Source organism: Telmatherina bonti (assembly GCF_933228915.1).
Source record: "Telmatherina bonti genome assembly, chromosome: 14".
Lineage (NCBI taxonomy): Eukaryota > Metazoa > Chordata > Actinopteri > Atheriniformes > Telmatherinidae > Telmatherina > Telmatherina bonti.
This window is the reverse complement of record NC_136612.1, coordinates 12311899-12335347: the sequence shown is the minus strand read 5'-3', so window position 1 is coordinate 12335347 and position 23449 is coordinate 12311899. Positions and strand designations below refer to the sequence as shown.

General features: G+C 41.1%; 1 protein-coding gene across 1 annotated transcript in view; it reads left to right on the top strand.

The window, feature by feature from the left end:
- Window positions 1-3498: 3498 nt before the first annotated feature.
- Window positions 3499-23449, top strand: part of plppr2a (phospholipid phosphatase related 2a) — a gene marked incomplete at both ends in the record, with an annotated part of 66495 nt that continues 46544 nt past the window's right edge. The window contains one exon of the mRNA XM_079252714.1: window positions 3499-3567. Within this exon, the coding sequence (XP_079108840.1) occupies window positions 3499-3567 (69 nt within the window). The remainder of the gene's footprint in view (window positions 3568-23449) is intronic.

The window sequence follows — 23449 nt, the reverse complement described above, 5'->3', positions numbered from 1 at the left end:
TTTTAGGTTTAATAGGTCAGGTTTACCTTCATGACAACTGTGGGGGGAGTGAATTTTTTTCTAACTCGCCCGTTTAAAAGTAATTTAATCTCAAAATTTGGCATATTTAGGGGCGTGTCCCTTTGATTGACAGATACCCGATCTCCCGTTTCAAGTAAGAAGCTCAGAGTTTGCTCGATGTCAATCATCCACCATGACGCTCACAGCCCCCCCTCTCAGCTCCACCTCTTCGCCCATATTTGTATTTTCCAGGCGAGACGACACGCATGACCCTGCCAACATGGCGATGGTAGGAACCGCCCACCGAGCTTCAATTCAGCTCTTCAGAAACCTATGGGTGACATCACCAAGTCTCCATTCATCTTTCTATATACAGTCTATGTTACCAATGCTCTAAATGAACACCCACCAAATGTGGGTTAAAATTCAATTTAGCAGGTAGAAATAAAAACTTCCGAGTCATTTTGCCAGGTGATGAATAAGTGATGCATATTTCAGGAGAATGAGACAAGCTGACAATTGTTGGGGAAAGTTGAATCTTCTGCCGCTGCTTACAGAACATAAGAGGCAAGACTTTAGTTTGATTGACACATCATGTGCTCAATCACAGAGTTAGATCATACCTAAATAGGGCAGATTGGGTGCAGATACTCAGAAGACAGAACAGTGGGACAGACCAAGTCCATGGAGCAACAGAAGAACAAGAACTGGATTTCATTGCAAGCAAGTCGGGGAAAAGTGAAGAACTGAGCTAAAACTGAAAAGCAAGCAGCATTTTTAAATGGTGATGAGACTGAAAAGCTGAGTTCAGAATTTGTTAAATGAAAACTTCTGTCACCAAAATGTTGTAATGTTTTTACTTCAGTTTCCAGATTTTATTTGTTGTGGTCCTGTGTTTACATGTGCATTTAAAGTTTTGATTAAAATGTTTAACGATTAAAAAAACTGCATAAAATAAGGTTTTTATCTAAACTTTATTCTCAACACAAACCATTTATAATTGCTGAATGGGATTTAAACAGAAGCTCAGAGGGACTCTAAATGAACCATTTGTTGAATGACTGTGAATGAATCAAATAATTTACTAATAACATTATTCCAGTGCAGCTAAATGAGGGCAGAGATTTAAATAAATAACTCTAAATGGGCAGAAATGTGGTGGGGATTAGACGTTGTAAACTGCTGGTTAGTAACTGGTTATTCAGTAACTTTTTTTTTTAATGAAAATAATCAGATTATTGTTGTTAAGCATTTCAAATTGAATGTTAATTTAAGGTCCATAATACTGGACACAAAGTAAGCTTCGTTATAGGGAAAACCCGGGGGTTGAATCTGGCTTATTAGGGAACAACTGGTCTTGGTGGCCACCATACTAGTTAAGCATCTAGTCCCTGATTAATTCCTTTTTGGTTACCTGGTAACTAACCTGTAGTTCTCCCAATAAGACTGGTCTTTGCGGTCACCAGTTAAGTACTGGTTAATTACCCATTAGTTCCTGGTTTACCCCAAAGGTTTGCAGAGAACTTGAACACACAAACATGCATTATACCACTAATGTCAAACTCCCTGAAGCCCACCGTCCTGCAGGTTTTATGTTTCCCTTCTTCAGCACACCAGATTCAAATGAACAGCTCATCGACAGGCTGAGCTAAACAATCTTTTCAGGCAATTTATTTAATTTAATGTAATTAAATTTGGTTTGGCTAATGTAATCATTAGCCAAACCAGGGGAACATGTAAAGCCTCTAGGTTAGTAGCCCTTGACAACAACAGCCTGGCCTCCCAGCAGACTGTAAGCTAACGCTAATAGATGACCACAGGAATCCATAATGGTCCAATTGAAAAAGCCGGGTGCAGGTGATGAATGTAGAGCTGAAAATCAGCGTAAGTGGAGATATGGATGGACATAGATGTGAAGTGCAAACAACAGAAAATTAAACTCAACCAAATAGCTCTGCAAGGTAAATGAAAACAAAATAAATTTTGACCACGTTGTGTGACGGGCGCAATATTATCTCTTAAGATATTGATGTTATAACTTCATTCCAAAAACTTGGGATGCTTATTTTCTGCATTTACATCTTGATAAGTGTTGAAAATCTCATTAACTCGTGTTTTATTTCCAGCAGAAGGTAGAGATCAGATGTTAAAACTGAGTAAGTCTTGTGAAGCCCCCCCCCCCCCCCCCCCCCCCCCCCCCCCCCCACCCTTCTGTAAATGTCTGGGTGAGTTGAGTTGCTGGAGCTTTTGGAAAGGAATGAAACTCCAGATGTTTTGTACTGGTGAAAGCTCTGGACTGCAGCAGACCAGTTCTCCTGTTCCACCATGCTGCTGTGATGATGCAGGATGTGGTCCAGCATGGTGGAACCTGCAAGGTCTTCCCTGAAAGAGACGTTGTCTGGATGGGAGCAGATGTTTCAGCATTGATGGAGCTTCCCAGATGTGGAAGCTGCCCACGCCATCGGCACTAATGCAACCCCATCCCATCAGAGATGCAGGCTGATAACAAGCTGGATGCTCCCTCTCCTCTTTAGTCTGCAGGACACGCCATCCATGCTGTCCAGAGAGAATGTCACATATTGATCCATCTGAACATATAAGTGTTTTCCATCCAGACTCAGATCATTAAAACGAGCTTTGGTCCATAGATGATGGTGCATTTATAGATTGCATGTACATATGGTTTCTTCTTTAACCCGTATTTATGGATCTTAGGGTAAACTGTGTACAAAGACAAGGGATTTCTGGAAGTCTTCCAGGTCCATGCGGTGATTTCCACTGGAAAAAAGTGTCTGTTTTTAATACAGTGCTGCCTGATGGTTCCAAGATCACCAGCAAGAAGTTTGGCCTTTACTCTTGTCCAGTGTGCACAGAGATTCCTTCTGTTTTCTAAACCTTTTTTGTCATTGATCTTCCAAATCTTGGATTGATGAACATTTTACTGAAAGTTTTTCACAATTTTTCCACTCAGTTTGTCTCAGATCAGTGAACCTCTGTCCCTCTGTAAATCTGAGAGATCCTCTGAAATGCCTTTTTTTATGCAGTCTGACCTACTGTCACATGAACATCATTCTTCCAGTTGTTTCATTCCTCCTGATTCCCTGAATCTTTTTATATCATCCCAACGTTTTGGGATTTGGGGTTGGATACATGTCCAAGCTAATACAGTACCAGTCAAAAGTTTAGAAACACTTTTCCATTAAATCCAATGGGAAACTTTAGACTTGTAGTGTAGATATATTGTCTCTGTAATAGTAGATATTCAATGACATATACATTACATGGAATTTGATTGCGATTAACTTTGGATAGATTTTACTGAATTAAAATAAACACTGACTATGTTGAGCTAAAGAGACATTGTGGAAAACCCCAAATCATATTTGTTCTTAATGGATTACACTCAGTCCTATACACACCCTCCAGCTGACCGACCTGAATCCTCTTTCCTTCAGGATAAGGAGACAGAACCAGGCTGGTTGACAGAAACGGAGCAGGATGGCGGTGGAGGAGAAGCCGGGTGTGAAGAGCAGCAGCTCCATCGTTCCCTGCTTCCTGTTTGTGGAGGTAAGAAGCATCCTGACAGATTTCAAATAGCAGAGTTGATGCGATCTTGACAAACTCCGGAGCATGAAACCGCCTCCACCTTACCTTGCAGATCCTGCAGAATTCATGATCATATCTCATGGCCATTTCCTGCTTGTCTGAGCATTCACGCTGACTCCTGGTTTATCTGTGCAGCTCTCTTTCCTGCAGTGAGAGGAAACCTCTCTGCTGCTGCTGAGATTTGACTGTCTATCTAACCCTCCAGCATTTCTTGCACTTTCCCGTTTCTCACATCTTCTGCAGTTTCAGCGGTAAATATTTCAACGCTGAGGTTTGGGAGAGCTCAGCAAACACGCTTGTCAACCTCTCACACTCTCACTTGGTGTCACACATCCCACAATGTTCTTGCACCAGCTGCAGATCAGGATTTGTAAAGTGGCTGCAGTCATTCTGCGGTATGTTGCACTCATGATTTTTGGCTAATTAGCAAAGCTCCATCATTCATTAAGGTGGTCACAGCACGGGCAAGGTGGGTTTCTAGATACTGTGCTTTGGATTTGTTAGTCGTGATATACACACAACCTCAAAAGGTTGACTGAGAAAGCTCTTTAAAGCATAATACACTGCACACACACATTTTGCACACCGCATTGTTTGCGAGACCGACGAGTCAGAGGACAAAGGAAGTCCCCGAGCATTCACCAAATAGTGAATGAGGTGGAAAGACGCGTGAGCTGGTGAGGTAGTCAGAAGGTCTGTAATGCAATTAGGCAAATCAAGCAGTTCAGAAGCTCACTGGCTCTTCCACAGCCAACCGCCAGCTCTGCATTTCTCATTGCAGATGCAGCTGCAGATCTTACATTATGTGGATTTAACTGAGTCCATCTCACGGCTGTAGCTTGATTGTATGTGAACACCTGAGCGCACCGTTCTCATCGTCCATAGTCTGTGTCCTTCTGCAGACAACAAATACAAGCAGCGTTGTTTTGCTGGAGTTGCTTCAGTGTCCTCCACACACTCTGTCCACTCTGTGCTGCTCCTCTGTGTCTCATCCTAAAAGGAGCAGCTGAGATGTGATCGTTACACTGAGCAGCTCCCCGTGTGTGAGCCGCTCTGTGAAACATCGGTCCCTTCGGTTATAATACACAGTAAAAGCTCTTTTATTAAGCCGCTCCACTATAAACCTCCCACACATCAGCCCTCCGGCTTCAGCCGATTCATCCACAAACTCTTATCTCTATCTGTGTGTGTGTTGGATTGAGAAAGAGAGTATTTCTGTTTATTCATACTGAGGTGGAAGAGGCCTAGACAGCATACAAAGGAAGGAGGACAGCCGCTGTTGTCTGTGATGGAAGAGACTGAACAGGTTTTGTTTCTACTTCTGGAGGGAAAATAAATATGTGCATGACAAATGGAGTTTCATGCTACTGACTGAATCTATTATCTTAATAAATATGAGTGCAAATATCAGTTTAGCTAATTTATTAGCTGTGAAGAGCTTAAATTTGTTTAACAATAATCCTGTAGTTGAATGTCAGTGTCACAAAAGCAGTGGAGATGTGGTGTGGACCCAAACGCGGAGACGAGGGAGCAGGGATGCAGGTTCAAGACTGATTTATTTTCCTCAGAGGAACCCAGGGAACTCAGAACAGACAAACTAAACTGAGGTACAAAGTGATCCAGCAAACAATGAGTGAACATGAGTGGTATAAATACACAGGAAAAACCGAACGAGAAACAGGTGAAACAAATGAACTAAATGAACCCAGGTGAACCAAATCAATGAACAGGAAATCTAAGAAGCTAACCAAGAACCAAGACAGGAAAAACTACAAAATAAAACAGGAAGCCCAAAAACAAAGCACAGAAAAACCCAAATCATGACATGTCAGTCTGTAACAAACCTGCAGAAAGTTAAAGGAATTCATTTCATTTACTTAATAATGCTCTAAAATGTGTTCTGCTTTTAGTCTGATTTGAACATAATTTGATCTTGATTAATCTTTATTCTTGGATGCATGTTTTTTTTTTTTTAATGTAAACTAAGGTCAAAATTCCATTAAATGTTTAATGCTTTGTTTCTGCATTGTGAGTGTTATTGTTCACATGGTTACTTGTTTGCGAAGCATGTTACTGAAGGACACCACTAGGGGGCGCATTTAACAACTCAGACCGATAGAGCTGCTGGACTTGTACGGTGTAAACAAGACTATAAACAACTATGGAGGTAAATATGGAGCAAGTTAGTGTTTGATTGGTTGTGATATCAGGGCAGAAAACAACAGTATATTTGATGGTATGTAAGGCTCAAGTACACTGTGCTTTGTACTGGAAACTTTATTTTCATCACTGTCGACCCTGTGACCTTATTTCCAGTCAGATTGTAGCAAAACTGCCCCTCCTGGTTACTCACATGTTGCATTACATAATGTTAATTTCTCTGGACGCCCAGAAATGATGCTTCAAACAAATACAAAATATGCAAGGCAGCCATAATGAACATGCATACATAGTTAAAAGCTCATTTGTTTTCAGCCTGAGGGTGTTTGGCATGAATCTGAAAATGCAGTCCAGTCATGTGCTCAGACAAGTATGGAGATTTTTCAGACCCATCCAGAGTAGGAGTTATTACCTTCTGGTAAGGGGATCAAGCTCCATAATGCAAGTTTTATGGTTTTAACAAAGTATTTGTCCACATTTCCATCAAATACTTGTTAACACGTTTTGTGCAACATCTATGTTGGGGTTGCGTGGTTCAAGCAGTAGCTTTATGTTTTGTTCCTTTTTAACTTATCAGGTTTTGTTCTTCCATTTTTTTTTACTTTTTATCCTAAAATTAGTATAATACAACATATTTATCATTTCTGTTGTGTAATTCATGGCTTTCTTAGATTACAGTGTATTTTTGTTTGTACTTCTTTTTTAAGATTTTGCAAAGGGAGCGATGGGCCAACTCATAATTGGGGAAAGTAATATGGATCATTATATCGTGTATCATTGTATCGTATCACATAGTATCGTATCACATATCATTTCACGTCGCATTGTAACACGTTGCATCGTAACACGTAGTATAGTATCACGTCGCATGGTAACCCATCGTATCGTAACCTGTAGTATCGTAACACGTCATATTGTGACACGATGTATCGTAACACATCGCATCGTGACACGTCGCATCGTAACACGTTGCATCGTAACACGTAGTATAGTATCACGTCGCATCGTAACACGTCGCATCGTAACACGTTGCATCTTAACCCGTCGCATCGTAACCCGTTGTATCGTGAACACGTCGCATCATAACACGTCGCATCGTAACACGTCGCATCGTAACACGTCGCATCGTAACACGTCGTATCGTAACACGTCGTATCGTAACACATCGCATCGTGACACGTCGCATCGTGACACGTCGCATCGTAACACATCGCATCGTAACACGTCGCATTTTAACCCGTCACATCGTAACCCGTCGTATCGTGAACACGTCGCATCTTAACACGTCGCATCGTAACATGTCGCATCGTAACACGTCGCATCGTAACACGTCGCATCGTAACACGTCGTATCGTAACCCGTTGCATGGTAACCCATAGTATCGTAACCCATCGTATCATAACCCGTCGTATCGTGACCCGCCGTATCGTAACACGTCGTATCGTAACACGTCGTATCGTATCACGTCGTATCGTATCACGTCGTATCGTATCACGTCGTATCGTATCACGTCGTATCATAACCCGTCGTATCGTATCACGTCATATCATAACCCGTCGTATCGTATCACGTCATATCATAACCCGTCGTATCGTATCACGTCATATCATAACCCGTCGTATCATAACCCGTCGTATCATAACCCGTCGTATCGGAACACGTCGTGTCGGAACACGTCGTATCGTATCACATCGTATCTTATTGCATCATATTGCGTCGCATGGTATCGTATTTGTTTACCTTCACTTTACAACAATGTCATCTCACATCATAATGCATCATTTCACATTGTATCATATCATAGGATCATAGTTTCATTTTGCCTTGCATCACATTGTATCACATCGTATCATGTTATAATGTATATAATAATACCTTTTCATGTCTTAAATTTAAATAAAGTGTCACTATTCATCAGCAAGACTGTAATTTCAGTTGTTTGTTCGCCTTTTTTGTTTGTTTTTTAATCAAACTGGGATTTGTTATGTTGGGTGGAACTGTGGTGTCAGGGCTGCAATGACTGTACAATATATTTTAAGTGGTTACATTCTGCTCTGCACACCAGTCGGAGTCCTTGTAAGTGCAGTAGAACTGCTAAAAAAAAACAAATATGTTTAAAGTTTGTATTTGTTTAAAATGCATTCTGTCATGTATCCGCATTGATCATGATAAAACTTGCAAAAAAAATATAAACTAATTATATTTTTAATGAAGCAGTTTCATTAGTTACATTATACAGGAATTTATTTATATGTGAATAAAGAGGCCTCATGCATGATTCAATACTCCGGAGGTTTCCATGACTTCCCAGAGTCCTACAAAATTGAGCCTGGACGTCCTCACAAGTTTGAAAAGAGCAGATAATAAAAGGCACAAACTGCTTCTGGACAAGTCTGACATACATTTTTAAAGAACTCCAGCGCTAGTTTCCTTCTCTTTTCTTTAAATGTAGCTCAGAACATTAAAATTTTAAGAAAATACATCTCTGAAAGATGGATTAACTATTTGAAAGTGAAGACATATTAAAGCTTAATGAATTAATATTAAATGAAGTCTCTTTGCAAGATAATTCACTTTCATCATTAGTCAGTGTTGCAGCTGTTGTTGGTCAGACTTTTCATTCCTTCATTCCTATAGCACTTAATCCAGATCAGGGCTGCAGGAACCTGGCGCATATTCCTGTTTAGAACAGGTGAGAGGCTGGGTACTCTGAACTGGTTGCCATGCCATAGCAGGGCAAACACAAAGACACAAACAACCACTCACACTCACTCAGAGGGAGAATTCGGAGAGACCAATGAGCCTAATCAGTCAGATTGGAAAACACACAATGTACAATAAACACCCACTTACCAGTTTTAACTTCAATAGCTTGATGTAGCCACTTCTTGGTTTTGTTCATCCTGTTTATCTTTGCTCTGACAAAAAGAAGACCTCACTGATTTGAATTATAAAGTACATGTAACTAAACTGAGTACTTAAAAGTATGCATTGCTGCCAGAGCATTGTTACAGGGTTTGTGCTCATAGGGGTGAAAATGACTGGAGTTTATGCTGTTTGTTATGAAATTGGTTGTTGGTGGCTGGAATCAGGTCTTACCATCAGTTCTGAGAGCTCTTCATTACATTTTTTGGAAGACCAGATGTCTCTCTGCCTGCGTTGAAACATGAAACCCAGAATGCTCAGTCTGTGGGTACAGAGACCTATGCAGGCGGATATGTACTTAAGCATGAAAACAAGCTGTGATGAAATGGTGAGAGTGTCACATGTGCATACAAGTGCACATGCATATAAGTCATCATGCAAGATGCATTTAGAGAGAATTAGCGATGGTACAATTCCAGAGCTTTTCTGTGAAGCTGCATTGTTTTCCGCAGTGGTCTTTACTCATATTTAGTTACTTTTTGGTTGTTCTTAGCTGTTTTTGTAGGTCTTAGTCTTGTTTGATCTTTCAAGCCTTGTTATTCCAGATTTTTCCTCAAGGGGATCCTTCTTGCTGGGGGCTGTGCCTGCTCATTTTGCCGGGTCGTTGCCATGGGGACGGCCATTTACAGGTTGGCCCCTGCATTGCAGCCATTTGGCTGTGGTGCGGATCTGGGTGACCGTGAGTGGTGGCTGTTCCAGTGTTGACCCGCTCCATGGTTATGGATGGGCTGGCCCCTGGTGTGACAGGATACCGGATGTTTATTCTTTTATTATTATTATTATTATTATTATTATTATTATTATTATTATTATTATTATTATTATTATTACTGTTATTATTGGTTAAAGAGACAGACATTACTTTACAGTTTTGCCAAGCAACATGGGACTGGGGTTGTCTTCAGTATGTGTGTGTGTGTATGAATGATTATGTGTCTCATTGTTTTACTTGTTGTTTTAATATACGTAAAGCACTTTACACTACTTTATGAATAAAAGCTGCTGTAATTTTGAACTTACTTAACCTTTATAAATTTTGATTTGATTTGTTATATGAGCTGCACATGAAGACATATGGAAACAAACTCCTCTGTGTTCAGACATTTGGTTGATCAGCTAATGACAATTTCTTCCTGGGGCAAGTTTTTCATTTGGAGAATTTGGAGAAGATGGTACCAAAGTGTGCCAAAATTACCATTTTGGAGACCTCTCCTGAGCTGCCTGTGTTAAAGCAGCTTCACTTCATCAGAATTGACCTTTGCAGGGGTAATTTTCACACATTACAGAGAGATTTAAAGCTACAGCTGCACCATTCCAAAGGGATGATCATATTCACCACAAAAGCATTTTTTTCTCAATTAGTATTCTCATTACTTTTGGCAAGCCAAGTATGTTTTGTGCCATCTTCATGTAATTCCGCATCAGTAACGCATAAACCAATGTTTACACATCTTAACAAATCTCTCTTCACTATGAATCCAAAGGTATTAACATAGAAATTTTCTCATTTTATTGTGGGAATGCAATTTTCAGGCAGATGCTTAAAGAACAGGCACGGGGCTCAAACAATTGTAAGATGTTGCAGACTTTTAACTGAATTATGGACCGAGGCTTACTGGTATTAGTCGTTCTATATACAGAACAAAAAGCTGTCAGATCAACTCATACAGCTGCTTTCAGTCTGACTACTGCTGGTAAAAGCTGGGCAAATGCACATATGCAGCTATTTTTAAAAAATAATGACAACAACCTAATTCACAGTAAAGGGCAGAACACATTTTAATGTAGGTTGTTCTGATATAATATAATATATATAACTCACACTCATATAATATATAATATAATATATTTCAACGTATTTTTGCAAAAAAAAAAAAAAAAAGCAGGATGGCTTTGCTGCTATGACTCACAGTATGAACTGGATCATAAAGGGCTGATGGGAAGCAGAGAGACAACATCAGAGCGTTTTCTCTGCCTGATTATTAAATGTCTAATGTTCATCCATGCATAGATGCTTTTTTTTAAAACAATGTTTTACTCTTAATGTTAAGGACGATGACATTCAAAATGACAGTCTATTCTGGTCCACAGCATTTTTATTTATTCCTGTTTCATTCATGTTCCTTTGCAAACAGCTTCCAAACCTTGGATCACCTCGGCTGTGTGGAATAAAACTGTGTTGTTGACAGCGTGGTTTGAATGTTTCAAGTTTGATTTCAGGCTGTTTCCTCATATTTTGTTGTACAGAAACTTTCCTTGCTGAAACTGAAACATGGATGTAGTTATAGGGGGAACATATAGCCAAATTTTGGGGATTATTTGATCTCTTGTCCAGCTTTTTGCTGGATTATGTTTAGATCATATCCGTCCATCTTTCTTCACTGCTTTGTCTAATTCACGGTTGGGGGAAGCTGGAGTCTACAACAATCATTGGGCGAGAGGTTTCACTAAAATGTTTTGTTTACTCGAAGCTTAGTTTACCAGCTCATTTCAGAGCACCGACACGATCATGTATGTTGGCTACATACCAGTGGAGCTGCAGGCATGATGCAAGTGTAACGTCAGAATCCCCAGATTAACCCAGAAATGCAGTCAAAGTGCAAACCTCCGCCTAGCAGCTCATTTCCACCCAAACTGCCGTGTCCAGCCTGTTCTAGTCCTACATTCCTTCATATGGATACACCATTAGATTCCTACATACACTGGTAAGAAATCCACGGTTTGTTGCATGTTTATGTCTTTATTTGTCCTCTTGCAGTGATGAAAACCCCAAAGATTCCTTTTTTTCCCCCCTTTTCTGGATGGGAGTATCCAGAACTTTGCTGGGATCCACCGGCAAATTTCCCTATTTTTCCCTATTATTATCCCCTATTATTGATTTCCTTTGGGGATTTATAAAGTATTTTTCATTTCATCCAGATCTTTCTTTGATATCCTCTAAAACTTGTTGGGAACTTCTCCTGGATGTTTGGCCCAGCTTCCTGACCATTCATTGTGGACTTATGTGCTTATATGCTAAAAAACGATGATGAAGAGTCCTTCACAAGATTCCTGAACCCAGATGATGCTCCAGATCAATCCCAAAATATCATGAATCTAAATTGGACCAAGACTAAAAAAAAAAAAAAAAGAAAATCATGTAAATCTGTCCAGTAGTTTTTGCGAAAGGTTGCAAACAAACAGAGAAATGGCATAAGAAACACAACGTCCCTGGCAGAGGGAATTATTCTGATCTGTACATGGTATTTCAATACAGTATCAATATATCCGTCATGGTAAATCAATCCAATCATAAAGATTAACATGGAGCATATCATGTCAAAACCCTCCAAACCTGCGGATGTCTGTCGCTGTGATGGTGGCTTTCCTTCCGAGGCTGCACTCAGTCAGTCGCTAGCATTTAATGATCCTCAGGATCGGATCATGCGGAACACTTCCTGTAACACGGCAGCTTTTTCAGCAGTTCGGATCACTGACCGATTATCACCGATTCTGTTCATAACTTATATGGACAGAATTTCTAGGCGCAGCCGAGGTTTTGAGGGGATCCGACTTGGTGGCCTCAGGATTGGGTCCCTGCTTTTTGCGGATGACGTGGTCCTGTTGGCTTCATCTGGTCGTGATCTCCAGCTCTCGCTTGAGCGATTCGCGGCCGAGTGTGAAGCGGCTGGGATGAGAATCAGCACCACCAAATCTGAGACCATGGTCCTCAGCCAGAATAGGGTGGATTGCCCTCTCCGGGTCGGGAGTGAGGTCCTGTCTCAAGTGGAGGAGTTTAAATATCTCGGGGTCTTGTTCACGGTGGAGGGAAGGATGGAGCACGAGATCGACAGACGGATCGGTGCGGCGTCTGCAGTAATGCAGACTCTGCGCCGGTCTGTCGTGGTGAAGAAGGAGCTGAGCCAGAAGGCGAAGCTCTCAATTTATCAGTCGATCTACGTTTCTACCCTCACCTATGGTCATGAGCTGTGGGTCGTGACCGAAAGAACGAGATCTCGTATACAGGCGGCTGAAATGGGTTTCCTCCGCAGGGTGGCCGGGCTCTCCCTTAGAGATAGGGTGAGGAGCTCGGTCATCCGGGAGGGGCTCAGAGTAGAGCCGCTGCTCCTCCGCATCGAGAGGAACCAGTTGAGGTGACTCAGGCATCTGGTCAGGATGCCTCCTGGACGCCTCCCTGGTGAGGTGTTTCGGGCACGTCCCTCTGGGAGGAGACCCCGGGGAAGACCCAGGACACGCTGGAGGGATTACATCTCTCGGCTGGCCTGGGAACGCCTCAGGACCCCCCCGCAGAGTTGGCAAATGTGGCTGGGGAGAGGGAAGTCTGGGCTTCCCTGCTTAGGCTGCTGCCCCCACGACCCGACTCCGGATAAGCGGCACGAAGACGGGATCACTCCACTAGGTCATCATCAGGTATTCTGGATAACATGGCAGGCCGTTTAACCCTTTCAACACATCCAGAAGAAGCCAGGTTGTGTTATGGTCTGCGGTTGTATCGTGTTCTTAGCAGAGAACCGTGTCACTTTGCATTAGGAGATGAGTCGGAGTCCCGATCGCTACCTATCTGACGCAACCATCTGCGACAGTGATGTGTTATTCTAGCGCCACTCAGCAACAAAACAAAACCGCGAAGATGAAAACACCACAAAGGAGCAAATATGGAGCGCAACAAGGCCATCATGTTGGTAGCCTGCTTAACAGGTCTATTAATCATGAAGCATCGCTGCATGCGGCTAACACAGATGCTGGAAAACCACATCGAGAGAGCCAGTAGAAGAAGAAACAAGCTGCAGATGATGCTTCTTCGTTTCATGGAGCAAGGAGGAAGAGCACATCTCCGCAGACAAAGGAGATGACGTGTAAGTTTAACTTCTTAAAAACGCGCCGATTGTATTCATTTCGTATGAGTAAACGTATCATAAGTAAACAGTGGTTTTTAAAAATGGCGGGGTCTGAAGATGCGAATATTAAGTTGTGGCGCTCAGCGCGAGGGCGTAGCTGTCACCTACGTCAGGCAGCTACGTCAGATGCGTTCCTAAAGAACTAAGGAAAGACCTAAGGAACTGAGGGTCATGGTCTCTAAGTTCCGATCCGTCCGAATGCGCGAAAGAACCGAAAAGGTTAGAGCAGAGGTGTCCAGCTCCGGTCCTCGAGGGCCAGAATCCTGCAGGTTTTCTATGTATCCCTGCTCAGACACACCTGATTCAAATTAATTAGTAGTAGAGCTTAATCAGTTGTGCACGTCATTGGCTGTTGGTGGCGTATTCATGCAGAAAAGTTCCTTTGTACTTTAAAACAGTGGCGGAAAACCCTGGTCCTGCATGTTTTCCATGTGTCCCTGCTCCAACACACCTGATTTAAATTAAATAGATCCAACAACTCATCAAGTTCTTCACAGCAACTCATTTGTTTGAGCCATTAGGTCGGCGAGTGAAGCTTGCAGGACTGCAGCTCATCAGCCTCGGTTCAGACTGCAGGACTGCATCTCCTCCAGAGATAGTCTGGAAAAACCACATTCTGCACAAATTACAAAGTCCTGCCGGGGAAACGGAGACGACTACGGGAGCAGCCTTCCTGCAGCCCAAACAGAGGACGTGTCGGGAGATTATAAGGAAAAAAAAGCAGCCTGAAAGCTAAAATGTGAATATTTTTACCCTCCAAACTTTTAACAGAAAACTGGAAGCAGGATCTGAAGATGCTTTGATGCAATTTGACATTTTTATAACGAACATGTTTAACTGCAGCCTAGTTACCCGGTGTGTCCATGATTCTCACAGATGGACACATCTGAGAGATGTATACATCCACCTCTCAACAAAGGAACTACATGTTCTTTTCTAAATGATGTTTCTGAGGAGAGGAGCTGAATACTAAATGACATGCATTAAACACACACACACACACACACACAAAAGGTGTGGCATCACCTATTAAACTTGCCCCTTCACACCCTCACAGTTTTCTGTGTGTAAGGTGATCCACACCAAGCCAGAAGGACCCATCCACCGTTCCCATGGAAACCAATCAGTCTGACTCATTGCCGTTCTCTGCTTCCTTTCTTCTGACTCCCTTTATCCTCTCTGCCCTAATCACGAGCTACAACCTTTTCCACGAGTGCAGCCCACTCAGCCATCTTGTTCCGGGGGTCTGCTCTACCCCTCCGTTTCACTCTGTCATTTCCCATCTTTCAGCGCGACCCCCCCCCCCCCCCACCCCCCCCCCCCACCCCCTCCCTTGCCAGCACTTATCTTCAATCTGTGGACTTCTCCCGGCCGTTCACAACTGCACAGACGTTCAGCGCTGCATTTTGCTTTTTTTGTTGAAACCTTTTCTTAAACACATCAAACTGCATCCAGTTGAGTCGTTGCGAGCAGCACATGGACCAGCGTAGTTCATCTACATCGTCTGCATTTTCTGTCTGATTCATAGTTACAGCTCATATGTCTTCATCCCCTTTCATTAAAGAAAAGGCTGAAGTTACAACAGTCACTCAAATAACTGGAGACTTAAAAAAGGAATAATAACTAAACATTTGCAAAAATTTAATTTAGACACTGTTTTGTTTTTAATTTAATTAAGTTGAAGAAAGAAAAAAAGAAAAAACAAATGTGTCCTGGACAAATGAGAGACTTTTCTGTTGAACAGTGGGACAAAATACCTGTCAACAGGTGCAGAAGTCTGACTGAGAGGAACAGAAAACACCTGACTGGAGCGGAAACATTAAAGGATTGTTTAACTAAATATTACTTTATGACTGATGGAATATGTAATAAATTATCTTATTTGTTTGCTTTTTATAAAAAAAATATTTCTATTGAACCAGAATTAGAAAATAATGTAATAATTTTCAGAATTTTTTTTTATTTATTATTACTTTAGTCAATTTCAGCTTATTTTACAGGCAGCTGTTTTTTTTCCTTCTTTAATGAGAGGGGATGAATAAATATGAGCACTACTGTAGATCAAGTGTTGAAAATGTGGTACATGTGTGCTCTAGAGAGATCGGAGATAGTGCAGCTTTGACTTCTGCTCTTTTGGTCCAGTAAACCAGTTTCAGTCCTTTCCAGACTGGAAAACACGTTCGGCCCAGTTGTGGTCCACATTTACAGTTCTGTTTGGCCCACATTCAGCCTCAACTCCATGTGAGTGTGGCTACCAAAACCCAGCCACATGACCGCCACAATGTGGTCCACAAAGAAACTGCTGTATTTTATGTCTTTTATGTTCGGACCACTCGACTGAGGTGGTCCACGTTGGTTCCAATGTGTCTGCTATGTGGGTCATGCAGCCCTGAAGAACCATAAGCAAGAAATCAGCCTCTCTTTCCCTTGAGGCAACTAGAACTGAGGTTATGTCTTGCTTGAAGACCAGAACCGAATGTTTCCAAGCAGAACTTTGTGTTCTGATCAGACAAAATAAATGTTATTAAAATTCCATTTCAGCTTTTGCTGACAAGCTCTGATGGCAAAATGATCCTAATCTCCCCATAGATCCTGCAGGCTCCTGCATCCAGGTGGTGACCTGGATCACCTCCGAGACCTAACCACTCGTTCCTTATTCCATCTGTCAGATGTCCTGAAAAGTTCATCAAAATCCATCCATTAGTTTTTGACTTGTGTTGCTAAGGACAGCAAAGCAGCGTAGTTACACCCATGATGGGATGTGTTGCCTTCATAAGCCCAAGCTCTAAAAACACCTCACCCCTACCCCTCAGGAGAATTTTCTGTCACAGTTCAGACACACTGACTAGTCACTTTATCAGGTCTTCTCTTTTTATCCCTTCAGAACAGCCGTAATTCTTGCTGTCTGAGACAACAAGGTGTTGGAAACTTTCCTCAGACAATTTCCTCCATGTTGACATGAAGCATCACACAGTTTCTGCCCATCATGATGAGAATCAGTTCCACCACATCCCAAAGCTGCTCTGCTGGACTGAGATCTGGTGACTGTGGAGGCCGTTGGAGGACAGTGAACTCATCGTCATGTCCAAGCAAGCCGTCTGAGCTTCGTCACACGGGGAATTATCCTGCTGGACGTTTCCATCACAATTCTTTTCTCCTCCTCAGACCTTCTCTGTAAACACTGGAGATGTGTGAAAATCCTAGAAGATCAGCAGTTTCTGATGCTCAGTTTCAGCAAAACGAGATGCAACAACAAGCTGTCACGTGATTGGCTGATTAGAGATTTGTATTAACAAGCAATTGAACACGTGGACTTAGCTGCCCTTTAATGAATATCTCCCAACTTCATCAGTGTAAATGCACACAGGTATTAAAACCGCCCATCAGGTTCAACCCAAGCCTTTCCCCCTTAAAGTCCCTCCATTATAACATCATTTATCTCCTGGATACACATTTCTGAGATCTTTACTGTGAACTAAAAGTCTGTTTTCTACTCATTTCTGGCTCTCAATGTGTCTCTTTATCATTTGATTTAAGTTATTATGCTTTCACCCATCACACCCGAATTGCTTTGGATGTACCAAGAGTCAAATATGAAGAGAACTGACTGTAGACTGGAAACAGAGAAGTGCTGTAAAGCTCCACTAGGGGGCCCTGGTGCAACACAGCTGAACCTTCCCGTACTGTGAACTGTAGTCATGGAAACCACCTCTGAACTGTCTTTCCACAGTGTTTTGACACACATACCACTAGGAGCTTTTCATTGCTTACTTTGTCACTTATTTTAAGTTGACACAGAACAAATAAGGGTTTTTTTTTTTTTTATGAACGTGTCGTGCCCCCACGGTCTCAGAAGCCTCATTAACACCCGAGCAACACACTGAGATGAGACAGAGAACACCTCAGCATCTCATCTTCTCCTCAGCGTCTTTATAAGCAGGTGGACGACCTGATGGGTTCACACCTGTTACAGGGGGAAAAAACACATAAAACAGGCCAGAGACTTACATATACCGAAAAATAATACTAAGCCAAATACACCACATGCTCATACCTTAGTACCTGTACTTAATGAAATAGTAAGGAGAGTATTAGTTCCTTTTCTGGATATATATTCCTATTTTATGCTTTAAGTCTTTTACAAATATTGTAATTAACATTTTTAGTGCTTAATAAAAACTATGTTTCAGTTGGTATCTAATGGGTTTGCTGAAGAAATTCTTATATTTTCTATGAACTAATAAGAGAAACGGACAACTTGTCTTTTAAAAGAGGGTCATGTTGACATGAGCCATACTTAACATAACCTAACTATAAAGATTTACCATCAGTCGCTGCGTTTTCATGGCAGTTTTCAGCTAAATAAAAGCCATATTTCTAGATTTTCTACAAGGTGTAATAGGGATTTGGAGTTGTTTCCACTGAATGATGTTTAGCTGATCAGTTGTAATTCTCACCCAGTCTGGACCCGCCTGACTCCACTTTGAGGAAAATAGAAATATAAAACATTTAGCGTTTTTGGAGCAGATATTTCAGTTTCAGAATATTTCTTTCTTTACTTAAAAATCTTTATTGGAAATGAACAAGTCCATGTTAAGTCCAGTGACGCGTACACGGGAAAAAAGGGTTGAATTACACTTCTGTTATACATTTCTAAGCCTGAGAAAGCACCTCATAAGAGTATATAGGAGTATCAAAACTTTTAAATAATCTTTGAGAGTTTTGTTTTGTTTGTTTAATTCAGGTATTTCCACTTCTGTCATGGTTTGGAGTTTTTGTCTAGATTGTAGTTCTGGTTTCCTGTTATATATTTTTGCCTTTGCCACTTCATTGTTGTGTTCTTCCCCATCGTCCTGTTTTAAAAGCAAGATCCACTAATGTGCTTTGAGCCTCTTTGTCCTGCAGGTGGATCCACATCTCCACCATTCTGTGACAAATACCAGTTTTTATTCTAACATTAAGACCATGTAAGCCGGCTTTTTTTTGTAAAACTGGCCAGTACAAAAAATGAGTCCACATATTTAAAATAAATCCAACCTATCCACATAACATAACCACGTTTTTGAGCATATTCATCAGCAGATCAAACCTTTAGGCGGCAGTAGCACCTCTAATCCTATCCAATCAGAAAAACCTTCCATCTCACTTCCACAAAACACAAAACGTGCCTCTAACATGATTTGGTTTGGTGGAGGAAAATAATTGTCCTTAACGTCATCCTTCGCCGTTGGTCGTCTTCGTGGAGCGGTACAGACGGAAGTGTAAAAACACACACAAAGCGCCTGGACAACAGATAACACCAACACAGCTCCATGTTGCTGAAAATAAGGGTCACACGTGTGACATCATGGTGTTTTTTTGTCGCAGACGGTGACGTTTCCAAACCTAAAACCTGTTATGTATGCTATACATGTCCACATGCAGATGTATAAACAGAGATTTCACACATCTTCACTTTGGTTTGATAACATAAATCAGCGTTTTTGTGTGGATGACGGGCTAAATTGGAGAAAAGTATCTTTGTTTTGTGAGATACCTGCTAGGTGGGGACAAGGCCCAAGTTTATTGCATTTCAAGGGTTAAAGGTGGAGTATGTAAGATTTTCAATATTTTCAAAATAAATTAACTAAAAAATAACTACAATCATAACTAGATAGTTTTTTTTAAACATGTAGGTTCCAGTCTGTCCATATTTGATGTGTTATTAAATTACAAGTTTAATTAATGACAAAGACCCTTCTTAAATGTTTGCCTACCAGTAAAAAAAATGTGCTTTTTGTCATTTGTCATTAATTAAACTTGTAATTTAATAACGCATCGAATATGGACAGACTGGAACCTACGTGTTCAAAAAACTTTCTAACTATGATTGTAGTTATTTTATTAGTTAATTTATTTTTAAAATATTGAAAGTCTTACATACTCCACCTTTAATGATAACAAAACTGAAGAAAGACTTGACTCACACCGACAGTAAGTTTGGGATATTTCATTTGCAGATGAAAAAAAAAAAAAAAAACATCTAATGCTACTCTTATGTTCATGAATTTAGGATATTTAAGTAGAATCCTGCAATATTTCTTTCATCTTAAGCAGTTAATGAAAACAAACGGTAATAACAGTGTCTCTGTAACTAATGACCTGTTCGGTGTCGTCTTGGTCTGATGATGTAAAAACATGAAGTGTGATGAAGAGGATGGTGATGGACTGGCGACCTGTCCAGGGTGTACCACACCTCTCGCCTGATGGTTGCTGGGATAAGCTCCGGCTTAACTTGACTGAACAGTTAGGAAAATAGATGAAAGATGAACAGGAGACACAAGCTGCCATTCAACCAGAACATTTAGTGGTTGCTTCATGGTTCAGATGCTTTTTTTCTTGCTATCTTTGTGGTGAATCACTTTGTTTGTTGTCCCGTATGATTTTCAGCTGGAACCCAACGCATTGAGTTACACAGGAGAAGTGTAGGCTCCATGTTCCGGCCAGGACGTTCATGTTGGGCCCATAAGGGTTAAATGTGACTGAACATGCGCTTGATTTGGGCAAATTCTGCAAGTCCCGTGCTAGTTACAAGGACCTCATTTGTGAAGCTCATGTCAGCTGGCTGTATGAGCCCCATGAGGGATGTAGGTGGCCCAAAGTATATCAAAATCCATCGATAGTTGTGTGTTTCTATGTTTATATATTTATTTTTTTATAAAGAGCAAAACTAAACTATGTTTCACTCAGAAAATGATCATCTCTAGTTATTAACTGCGAGGTTACTGGTGCTGTGGACCCTGATGTGGAGATGTAGAGGCAGACAACCCACAAAATACTGTGATCTATTTTAATCACTAACTGAACAAACAAACACAATAAACCATCAGTGAGCTCATATACCAAGTGGTATAAATATTAGGGCTGTGACGAAATGCTTTTGTCCCGATTCAATTCGATTCTGATTTTTTGGGTACCGATTCGATTTAAATTGCGAGTCTTAAAATTCTTCAATATTGATGATTTTTGTCATTAAAAACAAATTTTTTTTTTATAAAAATTCTTTTTGCTAGTCATTTTTTCTTGATTTCAGTTAGGAAAAAACAACACAGTAGCCAGATCATCATACTGCTGCTATGATGCCCAAGAAGACCAGTAAAAAGATCAATAAAACCAATGAAAATGACAAAAATTTTATAGTGGATTAATTTTATTTATTTGAAAAAAAAAAAAAAGTTTTTAACAAAGAAAATCGGTTTTAAAATTGTGAAGAAAACAATCCCGATTTCCGATTTTTCGATCCGATTTTCCCACCCCTAATAAATACACAGAGGGAACAACAAGGAAATGCTGAACTGAATCACAAAATCAAAACCAGGTGAGCTGATAAACAGGAAGCAAGGGAACAAAACTACAAAATAAAAGCAGGAACTAAAGGGACAATGTGAAACATCACACCATGGAAGTCACAGTATCATTTTTATTAGAAGATGACTGAATCATGTAAATGCTCATGTTTTGTTTCATGCTTTTCCTTCAGGCTTTGTTTTTCAGGCAAACTGAGTGAAACATAGCAGCTAATAAGCCTAATTTCCCCCCGCGAGCCTTGGAAAACTCTAAAGCTGTACAGAAAACATGTTTCCTGCTTCTTTCATCCCATGATCTGTATTATATGTTTATAATTTGTTTTGAGTTTTGTAATAAAAAAAAAAAAAAAAACAAAAAAAAAAAAAAAAACATAGTTCTGCTTTAAATAGCCAGTTAGCTTCATCTGCTTTGCTGCTTTTATCCACTTAGATTCATCATCAAGACACAAAGTAAACCAAAGCCCGCATTTTAAGAGCTGCTCCGTGCTCTGACTGCCTTCCTACATTACTTATTCATGAGGAGTGAAAAATACACAGATTGCACGCTGTGTGACTTGGCAGGCAGGTTAGTGGCTGGGGGGGGGGGGGGGGGGGGGGGTAATAGCCTCTGTGCTGCAGTGTAATCTCTGTGTTGTGGATACACATGGTTTCCCCATGTGCCTGTGTGCACAGCAGAAGTGTGTGTCTGACCTGAGAGAAAGCATGCAGGTAGATGCCCCCCCCCCCCCCCCCCCCCCCCCCCCCCCCCCCCCCATCAAAGGCCCATCACATGATGACTGTAGAGATCCCTGCAGGAGGGGCTAGTTGTTAATGTGGCAACGAGGACCGGACTAGAGGTTGAGGAAAGCAATGCTTCTCTTTTCTGTCTCAGTCCCATCGGACTTCTTTCTCTTCCTTCTTTTTTTTCCACATAAACAAAATACAAACGCTCCACATGTCTTCAGCTCAGCTGCTCATAAACAAACACACACACACTCACACACACACCTCCAAACAGCCCCTCCCGTTTCCAGCTCATCACATTTTTCATCCCTTTACCCCCCCCACCCCCAACAGCTGAAGACACAAGGATGCAAACTACAATATTATTTAAGAAGAGGAAAATAAATAAATAAGACAAATAAAAAACAAACAAACAAAAAAAAACTGAATTTACTTGTGTAAAGTAATTCCTGCAGAAATTTCTCACAACAGCCAAGTACTGGGGCCAGTTTATAAAAATACCAGTATGGACATTGTTAACAAAAATAAGCCCGCCAGCATATTGAGATATCCAACACCTCAGATACAACTAGAGAAAACGTAACCTGCTGCTGATGAGTAAACAACAAACAAGGAAAGACACAACATTTTTTGTCCACCCTCAAGGAAAGACGTGACGTTGAATTATCATTATTTAAAAGTGGGGACTAACTGTGTTTGAGGATGTGGGGGTGGGGGGGGGGGGACTTGTGGCCAAAGAACCGAGTGTGGGTATAGATATAGTTGTAACGGAGGTGTATAACCCAGGTACCATAAAGCAGAAGTCCTGCCATGTTTTTGGATCGACCTGTACATTTAGAACAGATGTTTTCACCGACAGGATCATCTACCTGCAGCGGAGCTGAGCTGATTAAATTCAGCTGATTTAGTGACTGGTTGGAACAGCTGCCGGACAGGACTTCTACTTCCCAGCACCTGGATTGTACACCTCTGGTTGACAGAGCGCTTCTCCTGGGTCTTTGTTGCAGGAAGGGAAAAACAGACCAGCTGATAGTGAGGTTTAACGGCTTTCACATGAAACAGATGTCACCATGCTGGAGTTATGCACCAAGTTTTTACTTCTTCCAAGATGCTGCACAGTGACAATGTCTGAATCACCAAACCAGCATATCATAATGATATTTTCAAAGAAATAGAACAATAAACTTAACAGTGATAAGCAAGGTAGCAGTACACACGCCGATCTGCTGTACGATGGGCTCTCCCCCATCACCGTACCCATTTGGGATCCATTGATTTAAAAGATGTGGTCATTTAGTTCAGTAGCTTGTACAGCTGCTTTCTTCTCCTCCTACAACCATCTACAGAAGAGAGACAGATATCTCAAGTGAATTTCTTCACAAGCAAGGACCATGCCGACGTTGTAAGTTTTGAATGGCGAATTAGTGAGCCGGTCGGGGAGACACATGGTGGGGGTACAGTCTGGATCCTAAGAACACCAGTGCATGAAAAGTGTCACCATGTTATGTTTTATTTAGAAAAACATCAGTAAACATCAGTAAATGATACTATAAAAGTTAAGCCATTGCAGAAGTACCAAAACCTGCAGTTCTCTCTTCATCCACTAGGGGCTCCAAAACAGAGCAAATCCCCATAGACTCCCATGTTAAAAAGACCAACTTTACAGCAGAAATAAACATGTTTACAGCCTGGTTCAAAAATCCATTTTAGGTTTAATAGGTCAGGTTTACCTTCATGACAACTGTGGGGGGAGTGGATTTTTATAACTCCTCCATTTAGAAGTAATTTAAT